Genomic DNA, 21,268 nt, shown 5'->3' with positions numbered 1-21,268 from the left:
GTTTAGTCTAAATATAATGTTATAGGAAAATCTTACTGACTGACTGACAATGACAATGTTACTGATCTCACAACGCACAATTCAACAGCCCAAAATCCATACACTTACAACAATCGAAGCTAATAAGTATAAAGGGCGATATTACAAGTACCTATCAAGCATCAGTGTCTAAGAACAAATTTTATTTAAATGCAAATTAGCTTGGAACCTAACAATACAGAATGTTTTGGCTTACGAGTATGACAAAGCTATTTCGATGGCCCTCTGGCCTTAACAATGGGTTCAAAACTTGTTGGACATCCTCCAAAAGGGTTGTTAAGAGATCATGGAAGAGATTCAATTAGGGTTGCTTTTTTTTTGTTTTCTGTACTGAGGCCTAAATACCGGTAATAGGTTCATAATCTGGGATTGATTGATTGCGTTGATAAATCATATTATAACAAGACAAATGAGATTGGTAGTAGTACCCTGAGGTCATTGATTTTGGAAGCGCTACGGTATTAGATGCTCCGTGCTTGAGGTAATACAAAATAGTTCAATCCATCAATCAATCAATCAGCCTGTTTACCACCCTACCAGCAAAGCCGTGTCGCCAAGTGACGTACGCCGGTACGATGCAGCGTAGAAACCGATGGGTATGGGTTTAATGAAACTTCCATACCCCTTCCACTTTAGCCAGCTTCCATCTTAGACTGCATCATCACTTACCACCAAGTGAGATCGTAGTCAAAGCCTAACTTATTTATAAGAATTCAAAAAAAAAGTACGAACACATTAGCACTTTTTTTAACCGACTTCAAAAGCAGGAGGTTCTCAATTCGTCGGAATCTTTTTTTTTAATGTATGTTACCCGATTACTCGAAGACACCTGGATCGATTTGGAATTTTTATTGTGGTCACATATAAATTTCGTGAAGATCAGATGAATATCTTCGGAGATGGAGAACAGAACTCCTCAATAGCCTCAATAGCTCAACCGGTAAAGGAGTGGACTGAAAACTGAAAGGTCGACGGTTCAAACCCCGCCCGTTGCACTATTGTCGTACCTACTCCTAGCACAAGCCTGACGCTTAGTTGGAGAGGAAAGGGGAATATTGGTTATTTAAATTGGCTAATATTCTTTTTTTTTTTAAATAATAAAATAAATAGGAGCAAATTGCTCGCGATCAGTGTAATAGCTTAGTAAACAGTAATTTTAACAAGCATAGCATATTTTATAATGCATCACGCAGTCGAGTAAAATAACAAACCGTAAGGATTATGGCCCAAAGCCTTCCTGATCCCTACTCTCTTACATACAACGGATTATGGGCTACAACGAATGTGTTTTACATACAAACTCCTTCATAAGACGGTGTTATACTTACGTGTGTTCTTTGGAACCTTTTACGCTAACAAATTGACAGCTTTTATGGCATTTCAAAGCTTAACTTTATATCATGACATGGTGGCAACTAACTGCTTTTTATCTTTTACCCGGAGTTCATTGCCTTTCAGTGCATTTCAGGGTTTCTCTCAGCTCATAGGCGATCTAAAGATTTTTCCCTTTACCTATCTGTAGATTTTAGAAGTTTTTATAGTTTCAGTTTTAAATTCTTCTTAAATTCCTCTCGTAAGGGGGCTTTGTCTATGTTACAGAGAAAATCTATCTATGCACGAAATCCTTAGTTCCTTATAAAAATTATTGAATAATTTGTTTGTTGACTTTCTATACTTACACTGTTTTCGATATAATTTGCAGTACTTATTAGGTTTGTGGACAAGGTGAACTAACTCCGCGAAGGTTGTACTTACTCGTACATAATATAGTCATAATACCTTTGACCAAATGCAGATATAGGCACTTGTGAGCTTGAAAGTGTGGATGTTCCTTAAATGGTAACCTCGTTTTGAGAAGTCGGTTAAAAATATATGTAGGTAAGTCTCACGGATTGTAGCTATAAGCCGGCAGGCTTACAGCGACTATCGTTCTCTCTACAGAGACCGAGTTATTCAAGCAGGGATTAGGGACAACAATGCGTCAATTTGACTTACAAATACCTACTATGTATTTGCTTTTGATTATATTTTTTGGTAGGATCCTGTTTGACCTTTCCGTTTCAACTAATCCATACTAATATTATAAATGCGAAAGTGTGTCTGTCTGTCTGCTACGTTTTCACGGCCTAACCGCTAAACCAATTTTAATGTTTGGTACAGACTTGGAATACATACCGGGGAAGGACATAGGCTACTTTTTATCCCGGAAAATCAGAGTTCCTACAGGATTTAATAAATCGAAATCCACGCAGGCGAAGCCGCGGGCATACCCTAGTACACTATAATTAGCATTTTGAACCCTAAGGTGCCAACGGGAGTCTATTACATTACTAAGCCTTCGCTGTTTGTCCTTCTGTCTGTCAGTGAGATTTATCTCATGAAACTGGGACAACACTCCACCTCTCATGGCTCCAACAACCTGACGGTTATAATATGGGCGGAAACTCAAGAGGGCGCCCGTTTGGTAGATTTCGGTGGTTACCTTGCTCAAGGCGTTTTCCTGGGGGCCTTTTTGACTCTCTACAAATTATTTTATCTCTACTTGCCCCTTATATGTACTCTCCACCCGTAGGGGTCAGATGTGACTCTGCGATTTTGTCTACGTGAATTAAGGGTATTCTTTTCCGTAGGAACTCTTTGGTTTCTCGGGACAGAAAGTAGCCTTTGTCTGTCCCCGGGGTGCAAATTTCGTCAAATTCTGACCATGAAAAGCTAGCAGCAGACGGATAAACACATGTACGCATTATAAAATATTAGCATACAAGTATGGATTTATTTATAGGAGTTTTCTGTGTTTTAAAAACACCAACTAGTTGAAAAACATTTAAACCCAACGCCACGCTAACTCTCAATGCTACAATGCACACAGCTCGTCAGCTTTGTAGGGAAAAATCTCAAAGGGAAGCCGCGGTGGATGCAGTACGAACGCAGAGGCGTAGCACAGGGCGTAGCGTTGACTAATATAGACGTGGTCGAAGTTGCATCAGCAAGGCCCCTTTTATAAAAAAATCTTTATTTTCAAAAAGTTTTTTTTATGTAAAGTTTCACTATGTCGTTTGCTTGTGGTCACTAGGTAATCTGTATCATGTCGACCATGTATGACTTCCTAGAAGATTTTACAGAGGACTAGGAGAGTTGCTTTTGCGTACATAATATTTTATACCTAATAATAATATATTTTATACACTATTTTGAGTACGAAAATACAAATATATATGATGAGATTAGGAGTAATAAATAAATAAATATATATTCGTTACTATATGTTACATTTTTTTTCTCTCTCGTCTGGCTTTACGAAGATTAGCCAATGTCAAGTTTGTAGTTATTTGTAACAAGTTAGTTAAACTATACAAGTATGGACCCCGTCTGTGCCGGCGCTCGCCGACACACGCACGGCACCTCCTTAGAGCGCTTTCCAGTCAGTTTTAACAAAAAAAAAAAAACACTCCAAAAAGGCAGAGCACGCCCGCCAGCTAAAACCAACACAGACGAAGTCCTACACATTATTTAAGCTTGGTTATAATTTTTTCTTTCGTTCCCAAGATTACCCATTTCTACAATGTAATGTTCATCGGCTTTTTGCTTTGCTGAAATTTTCTAGTAAAGATTTGTAATTAATTTTTGCAGCTAAATCTGCTTCGATTGAAAGTATTGCTAAAACATACAGTCGGTCCTGCTTCATACTGTTTCTTAAGTAGTTTAACAATTTTTAACTCAGAAAAACTTCTTTCTGCGTCTCAATCTAGATTTGATTCAAACTTAGATTAGATATTATTAGGTTAAACCTAGATTAGATAGAAGCACTTAAAAGGACCTCGCGAGGCCCCCACTTCGCCCACGCCTAGCTACGCCACTGCGTGTATGACTAGTTAACTACACGTTAAAACGTAGTTTTATTGGGTACTCAAATAGTAGGTAACCTCCTGTTTGTTAATTAACGAGACCCGTTGTTCTTACTCGTTAGTATGAACGCCACTTTTATATTTACTTAATCTCTGAAAAAGCAGTACCTACCTTACCTTTAAAAGCTTTTTTTATCCATCTAGCCAAAGTCATCTCTCTGAATAAAGAGAAGCTTAGTGCGATTGCAATGATTGAAAATGTCAGCGGGATGATTCGCTAGTGTTTACATTGTGACATTTATTTTTTATCCAATGAAGGTTTTCTACGAAAAATTACTTTAATATCACTCAGTGAAGCAGAACCTACCTGTTACAATCCGGGTATCTTTAAAACAAGGCACCTTCTAGGCAAACGCGTCCCATCTTAGACCACATCACCACTTTCCTTCAGGTTTGATTGTGGTCAAGCGCTTGTCTATAGCGAATAAAAAAACAAACTAATGTCAAATGAGCTCAGTGGCTATCTATCATTTAGTGTGGAACAATCATGAACAATGCGTTAGCCAACTATCCGCCTGTTCCCGACTTTTCGTAAATTTTGATACTTGCACAGGCCAGCGTGGTAGACCATGGCTTAACCCCTTATCATTCTGAGACTGGTGCTCAGTAGTGGGCTGGGATAAAATTATGATGATGATGATGATGGTGAAAATAGGATCATTCAGCAGCTACCTATCTAGATTTTAGGTAAAGGTGTATAGGGTATGGCTGTTTTGCAAAAAAAACATCAAAGGCTTCCCGCGGATGCATACACAGTGAACACGGATAATTATCATCCGTTGCTCGTTAGTTACTAGCAGCTCTAGAAGCTAGGTCGTGCGTTGACACCTAAGTTCTAGTACTTAGTTTAACTTATTAAGTACTAGAGGATGCCCACGGCTTCGCCCGCGCGGATTTTGGTTTTTTAAAATCCCGTAGGAACTCTTTGATTTTCCGGGATAAAAGTAGCCTTTGTCCTTCCCCGGGATGTATCCCATGTCTGTACCAAATTTCATTCAAATCGGTTCAGCGGTTGGGCCGTGAAAAAGTAGCAGACAGACAGACAGGCAGACACACTTTCGCATTTATAATATTAAGTATGGAAGTATGGATAAGTAAGCAATGTGCTGCGGAGTAATCAGATTTACACGCAATTTGTACAAGAGCTACCTATAATAGCTTCTTCCGTTGTAAAAGGGTCTGGACTGTAGTAATAAAATGATATGCTGTTTTGTATAGCGGTAGTTTATGAGGCTAGAAAAAACATAAAAAAAAATAGATTTTTCGAAATTTTTAATGCTGTAACCTCTACGGAAGCCGATCAATGAAGCCACAAGACGATAAACGACAGTTGACATATATTTTGAAATTTAATTTTAACATAAAAATCTTTTCCCGCAGAAATTACTTATGAAAACTATTTGTCTTTTATACCTTGTGACGTCATTGATCCTGATGATACCTGCCTTTCATGATTCTAGGTCAACATGAAGTACCCTACAGGTTTTCTTGACAGACACGACGGACAGACATACGGACGGACGGAGAGACAGACAGACAGACAACAAAGTGATCCTATATATTCCATTTTCCTTTTGAGGTACGGAACCCTAAAAATTTAGAAAAATCTGAAATTTTAAAATTATTTAATACTTAATGAATTCTAGCCCCACAAAGTACTACTGCTATACAAAACGTCACATCATTTTCTTACTAAGTTCAAGACCCTATTGGTCCAAGGTGGGCTATGTTGAAGAAGACCGAAAGCGCACATTATTTCATTGTATGTACGAGTATAAAACATTACTAAGAAATCCTTAATGGATTTTCCCACTGAGAAAACAAGGAAGGTATATTTCGCTAGCATCGGAAAACATCAAAGAAATGCCTGTCTTAGATGTTCGATAATTAATTTATTGTAAGTACCTAAGTACCTACTTACTCGTACGTATAGTTCGCCCTAAACCTTCCTTTGAAGTTGAACATTATAGTTAACTTAGATTAGGATTTAACTACTTCACTCCATAGTCTACACTAACTTCAGACCACGACTTTGTCCGCGTGGACTACAAAAATTCCAAAACCCTATTGAATTTTCAAACATTTTTTCTTAGAATTTACAAAAGTGTAGGTACTTTTGTAAATTCTAAGAAAAATGTTTTCCTAGTTCCATGAAAGAGTAGATTTCGACCAATCATATTGACGCATTCCTATTTTTAACCGACTTCAAAAAAGGAGGAGGTTCTCAATTTGTCGGAATCTTTTTTTTAATCTCGTGGGAATTCTTTGATTTTCCGGGATAAAAAGTAGCCTAACTCATACTCTCCACGTTTTTAACAATATCCATACAAAAAATCACGTTAATCCGTTGCTCCGTTGCAGCGTGATTGAAGGATAAACCAACAAGTAAAAAAAAATCCCATTTCAAATATGGGTAGCCAATAATAGTTATTAATTAATGATTTATTATAATAATAAGTACAGGTTAATCGCCGTCATCCATTTCAGTCTAGCGATAGAATTAAGTTATTTATTAAGTACCTACTTATTTAATTGTATTTTTAACCCCCGACCCAAAATGAGAAGTGTTATAAGTTTGACGTGTGTATCTGTGTATCTGTCTGGGGCATCGTAGCTCCTAAACTAAGGAACCGATTTTAGTTTAGTTTTTTTTTTTGTTTGAAAGGTGGCTTGATCGAGAGTGTTCTTAGCTGTAATCCAAGAAAATCGGTTCAGCCGTTTGAAAGTTATTAGCTCTTTTCTAGTTACTGTAACCTTCACTTGTCGGGGGTGTTATAAATTTTTAATTTACACTTGTAGTTATTATGTATTTCTACAATGAAAACTCAGCCTTATAATAATTGACTTCAAGTAAAGTTAACGTACGGATAGGACTTCGTCTGCGATGGCGTTTGCTGGCGCGCGTGCTGTGCTTGTTTGGAGTGTTTTTTTTGTTAAGAGTGGCTGGTTTTTGTGTGAGTTGGTGTTTTTTGGTGGTGGAACTGACTGGGAAGCGCTCTAAAGGGGCGCCGCGCGTATGTCGGCGGGCGTCGGCGCAGACGGAGTCCATACTTGTATAGATTCAATAACTTGAAAATATCACAAACTTGACATTGGCTAATCAGAGTAAAGCCAGATTTAAAGAAAAAAAAAAAACGTACGGATATTTCAGCACCACAGCCACAAGCCTCTTTAGCTCAGTGGTAGAGCACTGGTCTCGTAAACCAGGGGTCGTGAGTTCAAACCTCACAGGAGGCAGGATTCGTGTCGGTTTTTTACTTTTTTATTAACTTTTTACGTATAAATTTCATAAATAACAATAGTAATTTTCTGTTTTGGAAATTATATGACATGTCTAGAATAAACATTGCGCAAGGTACAAGATTATTTACTTACTTAGTATTTATTTTTAAAATAAGCACTTATTTACCTACCCATTTAATTTAACTTTAAAGTTCAGTAAATTTTTGAAATTATAAGTATTTACGAATTAATCGCGCTTAAAAAAATGTAACGCTTACCAAAAAATAAACTAAGTTGGTACTTACGCATAGGTTTATTTTGATAGTTATTATTATTTATTAAAAATTGATTTTAACTTTATATAAGTAACATCTTTATGAAATTAAAAACCAATTATTTTTAAATTGTTTCAGATTCGTGACATCGGCATGAAAACCCCGCCATAATCTTAGAAGAACATATTCGAAAATAGAACTATATTAACTAACAAAACCTTATTAAAAAACCTTATAAAACGATAAAAAAAATGCGTAGCGTTCAGAAACTTAATTTACGTAAGTAAAAGATTGCTTTCGGCATTAACAAATTAAATTGTCTAAAAAGTTTTATTTATTAAGTGCTATATTTTTAAAGCTACCAGCAAAAAATAAAGAACAATTAATCGCAAAACCTTTTAGAGGTATTAAATTAAAAAAAAAAAAAATACAGCACAGATAATTAATTTTTCGCAATGCTTCGGTACTGGCTATGCTTCGCGAGTGCGGTGTATTTGGCGGGACAATGTGGCGCCAACTATTGCCGGGACGCGAGTCTATGCTGTCCCGGGCGGGACAGCTCGTGTGTGGTGCAGAAGGCGCATCAGAACGCGATCATTGAGGAGCTGACCGACAAGCCGTGCTACTGCGACCACGCCTGCTTGAAGCTGGGAGACTGCTGTCCCGACTTCAGAGAAACTTGCGGAGGTATTGAATAAAAAAAATATTTAAGACTTTTCTTAAATACTACGGTTATTTCCATATTAGTAGATAGGTAAGTAAAAGAATTGGAAAAACCTGTCACGTGCAAGTTGGACTCGTACACGAAGGGATCCGTAGGTACAATCGATCGTAGATATGACACTATAGACTTTTTATTTTTTTAATTTGGCACGGCGGCCATATTGAAATTCGCCATCTTGGTTATTTATTATTTCTTTTCATAGTGGCAATAGAAATACGTATCTTTGAAAATTTCAACTCTCTACCTATTACGGTTAGTGAGATACAATCTTGCTGACTGACAGACAGGCGGAAGAGGCTTAGTTATAAGTTTCCGTAGCACCCTTCAGGTACAAACCCTTAACCCTTCACATACCCTAAAAATGGAAAAGATACTTTTCATTTGTAAAATTAGGTCTTTATTTGCTTTGAAGGTAGGTAGCTACATAAAAAATGTAAGCGTGTTATAATGCCCGTATTATGACAGCTGGGTTTCAGGTTTTCCTCCATCTGACCATTTTAATATTACACTTCCGTCCGTTCCGCCGTAGCAAAGTCACAGTCTAAAGACTTCATACAGTCGGTCAAAACAGACGTCTAGACAGAGCAATCCTACGGGGTAACATGGCGAGACGGGGGAAGGGTTATACCGTTGAAAATACTATATTTTATTATTAGTTCCTGAACACATTTTTTTTTTGTGACGTAACCACAAATTCACGGTTCTCTGATTTTCCCCCTGCCAAATTTCATGATTCTAGGTCAAAGGAAAGTACCCTATATTTTTTCTTGACAGACGGACAGACAGACAGACAACAAAGTGATCTTATGAGAGTTTCTTTTCACCTTTTAAAACGTGTTTTTTAAGGGTTCCGTACCTAACCCTTAAAAAAAACACGTTTTAAAATGAATAAAAGCTGTTCTGTTGTAAAGAAAACTGTTTTCCAACCCTGGTGCTCATATCGTAACGCCTCGCGTCAGCTCGTCCGCAAACATCAAAGGCGTCGCCCAACTGTATGTATTTGCACTGTGGCTGAGCTATGCGAAATGTGTAATTTGATGAAATATTCATATTCCCACCTGCCAGTAATCTCTTATATTAAATTTGGCACGTCAGCGGCACGCCGCAATTGGGAACGCTTTTTATAATATTAATGTTGGGGAAACAAAAATAGGAAAAAAAAAACATGTTCGGTATACCTGTCTGCCTGGCACGAAAGCAGACGAAAGTTATGTATACTGATGCCCGCCACTTCGTTCCAGTGGATATAGGTTTTTAAAAATTCCGTGGAGACTCATTGATTTTCCGAGATAAAAAGTGTTATCATATGTGTTAATGCAGGTATAATCTATCTCCATTCCTCAGCCAAATCCGTACAGTAGTTTTTGCGTGAAAGAGTAACAAACATCCATACATCCATCCATAAATCTATCCATACATACAAACTTTGTAATATAATATTAGTAGGAAGTAAGTACAATAACCCGTACGTAGTCGAAATTCAACGGACACGTACGAAGCGATTTGCCTTCTCGTTTCTTAATTGAACTGCTGGGATATGGAATGCCTTTCCGATACCAGTTTTCCCCTCCAATTTTCCTCTTAGTGGGTAAATTTTGTAGCTGCCATGCGGCTCTGTGGCGTGCCGCAAGGTTTTGCTGCTTTTGTGAAAAAATCCGGTCAAGTGCGATGCGGACTCGCGCACGAAGGTTTCCGTACCATCGTACAAGTATTAACGCTTTTTAGGGTTCCGTACCTCAAAAGGAAAAACGGAACCCTTATAGGACCACTTTGTTGTCTGTCTGTCTATCTGTCTGTCAAGGAACCTATAGGATACTTCCCGTTGACCTAGAATCATGAAATTTGGCAGGTAGGTAGGTCTTATAGCACAAGTACAGGAATAAATCTAAAAACCCCAAAGTGGTTACATCATTTAAAAAAATTAAAATGTGTTTCAATTATCAAAATAAGATAACTATACTAAGTGGGGTATCATATGAAAGGGCTTTACCTGTACATTCTAAAACAGACTTTTATTTATTTTTATGCATTATTATACATTTTTTTATTATACAGTTTTTTATTTATCGTGCAAAATGTTGGAAAAAATACCCGAGTACGGAACCCTCCGTGCGCGAGTCTGACTCGCACTTGGCCGTTTATTTTTGTTATATAAACACAAATTCACGATTTTCCCTTTCTTGGGCAATTATTATTAGACATTGCTTATGCCAAATTTCATGACTCCAGGTCAAAAAGAAGTACCTATCCTATGGGGTTTATGACCTTAACGGGTCTTGACAGACAGACAGACAACGAAGTGATCCTATAAGGGTTCCTGATTTTCTCTGGAGATACGGAACCCTAAAACACATAAAAAAGACTATAGTCGTGGTACCCTTAAAAAGTATTGAAAAAGATATTGCATACTAAACAAAATTCATCACCCTTAGCGGTAAGTAGGTCATAACAATATCTCCCTGTGAGGTTACCATTTGTCGCATAAAGCCCCGTGTATCAGGGGTTGTAAAACGTCTAATCCCCATATAATACCGCCCCTTTGTCATATTATTCTCTGGGAGTCTGTTTCCATTGAACACTAAGAAGAAAGAAAGAAAGAAAGAAAAAAAACTTTTTTATTTGAGCACAATGAGCTCTAAAAATAATTACATTAATCTATGCTTTTAAGTAACCGTCCGTCCGTCCGTCCGTCCGTCCGTCTGTCTGTCTGTCTGTCTGTCAAGAAATCTATAGAGTACTTCCCGTTGACCTAGAATCATGAAATTTGGCAGGTAGGTAGGTCTTATAGCACAAGTACAGGAATAAATCTGAAAACCGCGAATTTGAGGTTACATCATTTAAAAAAAAATTAAAATGTGTTTCAATTATCAAAATAAGATAACTATACCAAGTGGGGTATCATATAAAAGGGCTTTACCTGTACATCCTAAAACAGATTTTTACTCATTTTAATGTATAATAGTTTTTGATTTATCGTGCAAAATGTCTGAAAAATATCCAAGTACGGAACCCTCACTGCGCGAGTCTGATTCGCACTTGGCCAGTTTTTTTTATAAAGTAAGCTCCATAAAGTCAACGTTACAAACAAAAGCAAACATGTTTACATCTTGACGGATCAACTAAGATTACAACGCAATGGAAACGCGCAAAATCCCGTTTCATAATATTTCAGCATCGTTTGCATACGCCTACAACCTTTCTGTAATTTTTAATAACTGTACCTACTCGTACCTAATTTTCAACATTGTCACAAAAGATATAAAATATCCATAACGTTCATTCTTTATGGTTTTACGAGTTGGTTTTATGGCACTTTTTATGCTTTATTTACTTATTTTGCTTTTTTATTATTGTTGCTTTAAGGTCCCTATAGAGGTAAATATTTTTTTATTTTTTGGTTCCTATAGAGGTAAATATTTACGTTTATAATTTTACCCACCTGGGTAGGTAACCCAAAAAGTGTTATAAGTTGACCCCTAAGTTTGTCTGTCTTTTTGTCGGTCTGTAACACCGTATTTCCTTTTAATTCGTTTTTTTAGGTTCTGTAGACCAAAGTAATTTTTTATTCAAACAAGGCGGGTTTTGATACAATTAATATCTATTTTGATGTTTAAAGATTACTAGATCTTTTTACCTGACTTAAAAAAAGTAGAAGGAGGTATACGCACCGACTTCTGCAAGATTTCTGGATCGATTCGTAAATATTTATACCAGCAAGTTCACGACAGACAAACGAACAAACAAAAAAAATTAGTTTCTACACGTATTTTGAAGTCGGGTGAGCATAAAAAGAAACTACAAGTGTAAATTAAAAATTTATAACACCCCCGACAAGTGAAGGTTACAGTAACTAGAAAAGAACTGATAACTTTCAAACGGCTGAACCGATTTTCTTGGATTATATCTAAGAACACTCTCGATCAAGCCAACTTTCAAACAAAAAAAACTAAATTAAAATCGGTTCATTAGTTTAGGAGCTACGATGCCACAGACAGATACACAGATACACACACACAGATACACACGTCAAACTTATAACACCCCTCTTTTTGAGTTGGGGTTTAAAAATTGACTCTCATGTCTTTTGTTTATATTCATTATGAGTATTGTAACCTGAATTGTGGCCTTAATTAAAAAAAAACATTTATTTATTTATACCCAGATTGCCGTGAAAAACCGTAGGGTCAAAAAAAGATAGAAAAGGTTGCATAAATCAAGTCACTTTTCTGTGGAGCGTGGCTAAAGGCAGCGCAAATTTTCTCGCTTTTCTTTAGAGCTTTTTTCTTCGTCGCAAATTAATTCACCCCCACGTGTGTGGATACAGCATTGTGTCAAATGAGCGCGGGGGTGCGTAGGTGTGAAGACTAATGATGCCTGAAAGGGGTTTTTCAATGGTGTTTTTCATGAACCTCTTTTTACTGCTCTAATTAACTTAAAAAAAAAAACTGGTTGTCTGTAAAGTCGGTTTACTGACGATAGTTGAACGTGACAACAAAGGCCGATTGTGCTTCTTTGTCGCTCGTTCCGCGCTCTCGCTTACACTTCAAGCTTTACATAGAACGCCTCAGAGCGAGGTAACGCCGCATGAGTCATGTTTTTTCGTGCGTGCAGCCGGCTCTATCGAATTATAAGACGTTGTCACGTCAAAGAAAGTTAACAAGAGCGACTCAGACTTGTTTCATAGTGGTTAATTTGAAATAGCTATTATTTGTTTTTATAGCGGCAATAGAAATACACTTTCTGTGAAAATTTCAGCTCTCTAACAATCACGACATAACATGAGATAAAGTCCGCTGACAGACAGACTGACAGCGGAAGGTTAGTAATAGGATCCTTTTGGCACCCTTTTTCGGGTACTGTTCCTCCGTCCGAGTTGCATTTCTTTCAGAATGTGAATTCCTATTGCCGCTGTAACGAAAAATAGTAAAAATTGAATAAAAAAAGAAAGTAAAAAGAGTTATTTCTTAAATTGAAGATGACGGGTACATACCATGATTAATTACTCGTTAACTACAATATAAAATATCGTTAAACCACGAAATAAGCTTAAAATCTCGAGTTATTTTGTTCGATAGTTTTTTACACCCCGCAGTGTGTAGATACAGCATTGTGTCAAATGAGTGCGGGGGTGCGTAGGTGCGAAAACTAATGATGCCTGAAAGGGGTTTGCTGGAAAACGCTTATTGTATCATAGCATCATTACGGTATGCAGGTCTTCATGGTACCTAGCTTTAATGCAGGTCTTGACGATGGTTATCGCAATATTTAAGAGATTCAAAGGTAAGTATATTATAGTATACCTAAGTGTTACAACAGCTTTTCAAATAAAATTGTGTAGTTCTTATTTGACTTTGTTGCGCATTTACTTAGAAATTAGCACTCGTATCGACTAATTTGTGAGTTATAGTCGATACTAGAGCTAATTTCTTAAACTGGACCCTTTCAAGTTAAAATTTTTATATAAACCTATGAGGATGATACTGTCATTGGCGCAATTAAAGTGCCGTAAGCCTACTTTGTTGTATTAGTTTACAAATTGCGAAAAACCATTGGTTTTGAAAGAGCTACCGAAAAGCCATATAAAATTTGAATTTCGCGGGCCCCCGCATCCACCTTAATAAAGATCAGATCTGATGCAGTGCAAACCGCAGTCGAGTTTTTTGAAAACTTATTAAATTACTTGTTTTTAAAATCCTGTTCCATTTTTATTAAAATTTTTAAAATTCAGTAGAGCTTTTATTTATTTTATACGATGATAGCCTGATCGTAGCAGAATAAATTTATTACGGTGCGAATTTTTCTCGTCCATTTTGTAAGGAAAAAACTGGAAAAGCCGTTATTTAATATTTAAATGAATGTTATTCTGCACCATGTGGTAGATTTTGTATAAATTATGCGGACAAAATAAAGGAAGCTTTAAAAAAATTGCCGTACATTTTATAAACCTAGGGGTATTTTTAACATTGTTTGTCTGTCTATTTATTACATTTTATTCTTTTTCTTCACGGAAAACCCGGAAAACCAGAGATCCAGAGAGGAGTTTCTAGATCTCTGGTTTTCCGGGTAAAAGGTAGCCGATGTTCGTCGGTCGGTCGTCGGTTCAACGGATGGGCCGTTGAAAGACAACAGACAGACAGCCACACTTACATTTTATACTATCACTATAATAAAACACACTGTCATCACAATATAACAGTGAGTATGCGATTTCGCTATTTTCCATGCCACCCTAACCTTGTATTAGATTTAATAAAGGGTGGCAAGCGACGCCCACGCTCCATTATATTCGAGCACAATTTCACACAGGGAACAAACAATTTGCTTTTCAATTTATCTTTCGTCTATTTATACATAGTTACATTTTTTGTAATAATTAGCATGATCAAAGTTTTTTTTGTCTTCGCACTATTACATGCAATTAAGTATTGACAAGGGTCAATCTCAACCCATGGCTGGCCTAATAATGAGTAAGGGTCTCCTTTGACAGACCGGGCAGATTTTGAGAGCATTATGGAGAACTCTCGGCCGGCCTCCGGCTCTCCGTCCCTTATCTTATGAGAGAGAGATAAGAGATAAGTGAGTAGAGATAGTGTGATGGTACGGTGTGATCGTCTATACTAGTGGTTAAGATTAGGCATTATGAAGAGATAAAATAAGAAATAAACTCAGCTGAATTATAGAAACACCTAGGTATTTAAGTCATGAGTTATTTACAAGTAATTAATTGGTACAGTACGTTGGGTGAACACGTAGACTTCTCGACCAGCTAACAGGTTTACACGGATTGAATTATAAAAAATTAATGTAAAATTTCAACTCCTCAAAATAAATATAATGAGTGGAGAGATTTGTTAATTTAGAACGTCCTGTTAGTGTGGAAAATCAGTTGATACGTGTATTTGCCTTATTTAGGCCATCGGTTTGAGACCAACCGGCATTCCTCAAGCACGGGGGGAGCCCTACACTGAAATCTCAGTCTTTTAGCATTGTTATCGGGGCACAGCACTTGGACTCTCCTATTTCGCTGCGAAGCGTTTTCAATTTGCCTAGGTACGGAAACCTAGGTTCTTTTCAATGAGCTCTGGGCTCGCCCCAAAACCATGGTATTTTTGTATATTTATATATTTGTTTGATTGATTGTCAATAAATTGGCCAATTTATTAGTTCGGAGAGTCCAGCTGTATAAAGACATGACGTGTTTGCTTTGTGCCGGAATCTCGCTGCTGGTACGTCACCAATCAACCATGTACCATATAATATCAAGCAAAGGAATTACAAAGTACAGCAAAACTAGTATTTTTATCTATTCAAAAACTCGGTGATTCACAAATTCAGCTGGCGTCGGTTTTAACAGATAATGTTACCTAAAATGCTGTTTGGGAAAGATCGGTACACAATAAAAAAAAAAGGTACCTACCTGCCTCGCCATCTGCCCTCTGGAGGCAGCGTGTACTCCATTGTCTCGTTCGGGTTAAGTAGATGAAATTTAGCTATGACTCGAAAGTAAAAAGGTCCCTTTGTCTTTAGCCTGAGATTCGAACCCAGCCAACTCTATTATCTTTAGTAGTGTAGAGCATTCTTGGTAAATTAGGTACTAATCGTTTTGTGAAAATAGAAGTATAAGGAAAAACCATCGTGAGAATTTCACATCCCTAGAGTTCTCTCAAATGTTCTAGTTCATTCATAACCATATAAAAGATTGATCATGATGATGATAATGATGCTTCGTCCTAACTTTTGTGATCAACTTCCACTAAATGACGTTATTTTATTTACTCAATTTCAATACTAATTTCAATGTAAGATGGAAGAAATTTGTATTTCTTAGTTCCATAGTAAGTACTTTTATTTAGGTATGTATTAGAGAGAGAAAGTCAATATTGAAGGTTATCAAATTAAATATGCACACATGTGACTTAAGTTTGAGGTATATCAAAAAAATCAAATGAACCATAACTAATAAATCTTTAACTTGAATCTCCTTCCAATATTCACTACTTCATATAGGTATAATTAAATATAGCAATAAAAGAGGAAAATTAATATTCATATAATTTATTACTGGTGAATAGATTTTCTACTACTCACTCAGTTTAAAAACAAATATAGAAGAGAAACTGAATTTATTATTTAGACTGGAAATTAAGTAACTTTATTACATTAATTAATTCCCGGCCGAATATTTGCTTCCTAAGCCATACTAATTATTGAAAGGGAAAAGCAAATATTCAAACAAAAAAACCCTTTCGGCTTTATATAATATTATGTACATCATTTTATCTAAAATACACACATGCCCACATAATCAATAGAGATATTATCTATAATTCTTACTTCTATAATAAAGTAAATTTTAAGGACACACATTACACAGTTTTATACAATCAATCTAGATATATTCAGATCCCAGCTCCACAGTTAATTATTTCGTCTCATTTAAACACTTTGGTTTAAGTAGTTTAATTTTATGTTCAAACGTGGAGTTAACTCATTGTGCGGTCTAGAGTATAGATACGATTTTTATAGCCTCGTATTCATAATTTAAAGATTATATAAATCATTATAGCACCAAACAAAATATCCAGGACCACCTCTGTTACGTCATATAAAATACAAAGTGTGTAATGCATTATCTGGATTCATTTCTAATTAAATCAATCAACTAATTTAATAAACTAGGGTTGTGGAGCTGATTTCAAAATAATCTAGTCAAAATAATACAAAATATAATACGTCACCCAATATCAGCTTCTGTCGGCTCAAAACACACACTGATTAATTAAGATTTTACACTATCAAATTTTACTAGTTACTAATTTTAACAATACTAAAATTATTATTTAAACTTTACAATTTTTCTTTTCTCAAAAACTTTAATTTAGAATATCGAAATGGATGTCGAGACAATCTCGAATAGAATGATGAGTCTCCTGGCTGAGGACCGAATGAATCCCTCTCGACCACTGTCCTTTCTCCTATATCGCTTCTCCCTCTACTCCCTCCATCCTGTAACAGAAACACCCAGCGAAAGCATTCTGATATCTCATTGGCTCGCCTCCCGCGCATCTGAACTTTTATTGGTAAAAAGAAGAATTGACGTTTCCATGACCCGTCACATTTGACACACCTCGATTTCCCTGAATGGTCCGATTTTTGGCTCCACACTCGTTATTTTGTTCCCATGCTTATTTTTTTTTCCACGCATCTGTTCGCAGTAAAATAACATTATTTATTATACTTCTAAGATTTCTAAGTTAAAATTGACGACTTTATCAAATTTATGACCGACCCTAACGCAATTTTAGAAACTTAAGCTAATTTATTTGCTTGTTTATGGATGGACTCAAAGAAATTTTGTTTTAAGACGTATTTCTCAGTATTTAATTTATTTCATTTTTTATTTTTTTGTTCTACCATTCTTTGAACATTTAGAGTGATTTATCTCTCTCTCACAAGCCGTTTGCTTTCTAAAAGCAAAACTTAAAGTAACGGCCATAAAAAAATCTATGATGAATAGGTATGACTATCTCACACTCCCCCAAAATAGATTTTTAATACACGTAGTAATCCCCCTTTTGTCCCTGCAGCTGTGCTAGTTGTTTCAAAATCTATTTTTCTCCTTATCTGTATTAGAACGTTAGTATTAAACCTCCCACGCCTATCTATTATCCCCTCGGGCATGACCATAACTACTTAACTCAGGTATCTCTTTGTTTAGTGTACCCCAAACTACCTGTTTTTTCTATTTCTTTCAATCCTCTAGTTTTACCTATCTTTCTAGTTATCTACATAGTACCTAAACAAATGAATGGCATTGTAGTTACCCTTAACTTTACCAGTATGAACGTCTATTAATGTATATACATTATTATATGGAACTGCCCCTATTATGTACGGTCCTTCATATAAGCGCATGAATTTTTTTGTCAACTTTTTATCCGCATCTGACTTCGTAAAAGTCTTAAGTTTCACTAAATCTCCGATTTCGAATTGTATTAACTTATGATTTTTGTTATAATGTAATTGCCTACTTTCGGCCGCCTTATCTATGTTTTGTCGTGCCTGCTGTCGAATCTGTTCTAACGGTTCACCCTGTAAGTCTGCCCTCACCGATGAGTCAGTGTTGAAATCAGTCGATAGCAGAGTACGTTTTCCATATATAATCTCGTTTGGCGAATATCCCGTTGTAGTATGTATTACCTGATTGTAACAATCTTCTATATCCGATAATAGATCTACCCACGATCGATGTGATTTGTCGCAATACGTCCTGAATAATCTACCTAACTCTTTATTAACCCTCTCTGTCGAATTTGGCCGCGGATTTCTAACAGATGTGTGCGTTAATTCGATACCTAGTTGGCGAATACCTAACTCGAAAACCTTTGAAGTAAAGTTCGCGCCTCTGTCCGAACATAATGTCTTAATTGTGACCTGCTTATGAAACTTTTTTACACAAGTTAAAGTAGCCTTCCCACTAGCCTGGCGTAGTGGGTATAGTCTGATTAACTTACTATAAGCATCTTGCATTACGAATATGTATTTAAAACCAAATCGTCCTGCCGGTAAAGGTCCAAAAATATCGCAAAAAACTCTCTCTCCTATTTCCTTCGCTATTACAGTTTTTATCGGCCCCGTGTGCGTTTCCAAAGCATGTTTTGACTTTTGACATGCCTCGCAAGCTCTTACAACACGACCTTACCTTGTATCGCCCGAAATGACCTACTTCTTCATGTATGCTAACTATCAAATCCCTTAGTATGTTCTCGGGAACATATAACCTTAAGATATCCCCTTTTATGTCTCTTCTATAAAGAATCCCTTCTTTAAGCACGTAGTACTTTGATTCAGAAGTGTCTGCTGTTTGCACGCGTCTAATTATCTCACTAGCAGTCTTGTCGCGACTTTGATAACTACCTATCTCTCTCCATCGCTCCCGCACTAATCGTCCTAATGATGTTTTAAATAGATTCATTTCAGGCCCCGTGACCTTGTTAGTTAATACATCGGTGGTCCCCTTTAAATGTCGAGACAATACGTCTGCTACAATGTTTAGTTTACCTTTCACATGTTCGACTGTGTAATTAAATCGCCCTATATAATGTACCCAACGTATCATCCTAGCGCTCAATAATTTGCACGTCTGCAAGAATATCAGGCTTTTATGATCAGTCCTAATGACTAAATTCGCTCCTCTCAAATATGTTTCAAACTTTGACAAACTGAAAATGATGGCCCATAGTTCTTGTTCAGTAACTGTCCATTTGCGTTCTGTCTCTGTCAATGCTTTACTACAGAACCCTAATATTTGTTCTTCACCTGCTTCATTCAATTGATAGACATAACCCGAAACCCCCAAATTACTGCTATCGGTTTGTAAATAATAAGTTCCCTTAGGATCTGGGTGTACAAGAAGTATCGTGTCTATAAACAATTTCTTGACCCTTTCAAAACAATCATTAATTTCCTCTGTCCATGACCATTTCGTATTTTGTTTTAATAGGTCGCACAGTGGTTTAACCTCTTCGCTATATTTTGAGATAAATCTTCTGAAATAATTTATTAATCCCAGAAATCCTCGTAATTGTTTTATAGTCCGAGGTACAGGGAAGTCTAATATGGCTTTAACCCGTTCAGGATCCATACGTACCCCGTTAGTATTTACTATGTGTCCTAACAACTTTACCTCTACACATAAGAACCGACACTTCTCTAACCTTCCAGTTAAACCTGCGGTTTCTAATTTATCTAACACTCGATCTAAATGTTCTAAGTGTAACTTTATGTCCCCCGTAGTGAATATGACTATGTCGTCTAAATAGTTTACGCAAAACTCTCGTACTCCTACTAGGATATAATCCATTGCTCTCGAGAACCCTGCTACAGAAGTCTTTAAACCTTGAGGTAAAACATTATAAGTATACGTCTTCCCCATGAACGAGAACCCAGTATACTTCCTAGAATCTTTATGCAAAGGTATTTGAAAATAGGCATTATTCAAATCAATTAAACTGATATAATTTACTCCATGAAAGGATTGTAAAATCTCAGATGTGAGTGGAGGCGCGCCCGCGTCACCTACCATTTTCTTATTCAACTCTCGTGCGTCCAATAAGAGTCTTATTGACCCATCTCGTTTCTTTGTGAAAGTGAGAGGACTACAGTAAGGAGTCGCTTCCTGTCTGATCACGCCTAGTTTTTCTAACTCTTCTAATTCGGTTTTTACCTGTTCTCTATACGCCAAAGGTACCGGATAACTGTGTTTTACAAAAGGTGTTTCGTCTAATAGCTCAATAACGTGTTCGTACTTGTTTGTCAAACCTAAACCTTCCGTAAATACCTTACAGTGTTTGTTTAACACAGGTAGTAATAATTCCTTTTGTTCATTACTTAAGTTCGTGTCATCTAATTTTAATCCCTTAAATTTCTCATTATCTAAATTCATGTCTGATACACTTTGTTCCACTGGCCTAGAGTTTTGATTTAATATTAAATTAATCGTGGCTGCGTTCGTCTCTCCCCCTAACCTTTCGATTTTGCAGTCCGAATTCAGCCTAACACAAGACCTAACGCCCATATGTTCAATAGTCAAAGTGTGTTCACCATTACAGTTCACTATTCCTTTTACCCGCTCTAACCAATCGTATCCTAGAATCAATGACCTAGGAAGACGTCGCATAACTAGTACAGGTGCTTCAACTAAAGTACTACCTAACTGAAACTCTATTAGTACTAACCGATTTGTGCTTTCACTTCGCGATCCAAACGCGCCTTGTATTTGAATTGCTGGAATAGCGATCTCTGGCAATGTCCCATGTTCTCTTAGAATAGAGTCGTACAATTCCCTAGTTATTCCACTAATCTGACTTCCCGTATCTATGAGTGCACTCATACTTCTTCCATACAGTCTAACACATACTTCAGGTAACCTAGGTAAAGAATAATCAACACTCACATCGGTTTGTTCATCTAATTCATGATACATTGTGTACACATTCAAACCTCTCCTCATACAAGTTTCACAAGTCACGCCTAACTCATTACACTCTGTTACATTTTCAAACTGGTTTTCCAATAAGATTCCTATACTCCTAATTTCAAAT

The 21,268-nt window shown here is 36.6% G+C and overlaps 1 protein-coding gene and 1 non-coding gene across 2 annotated transcripts in view; both read left to right on the top strand.

Annotated features, from left to right (window-relative positions):
• The window catches only part of LOC123871272 (somatomedin-B and thrombospondin type-1 domain-containing protein-like), a 67,398-nt gene that overhangs the window by 18,561 nt on the left and 27,569 nt on the right, over positions 1-21,268 (top strand). The window contains exon 2 of the mRNA XM_045914975.1: positions 7,580-8,128. Within this exon, the coding sequence (XP_045770931.1) occupies positions 7,897-8,128 (232 nt within the window). The 5' untranslated portion in view covers positions 7,580-7,896. The remainder of the gene's footprint in view (positions 1-7,579; positions 8,129-21,268) is intronic.
• Trnat-cgu lies at positions 7,110-7,181 on the top strand. The gene has a single exon. It is a non-coding gene; the product is annotated as a tRNA-Thr (tRNA).

Source organism: Maniola jurtina, chromosome 13 (genome assembly GCF_905333055.1).
Source record: "Maniola jurtina chromosome 13, ilManJurt1.1, whole genome shotgun sequence".
NCBI lineage: Eukaryota > Metazoa > Arthropoda > Insecta > Lepidoptera > Nymphalidae > Maniola > Maniola jurtina.
This window is presented reverse-complemented; position numbering and strand designations above follow the sequence as displayed.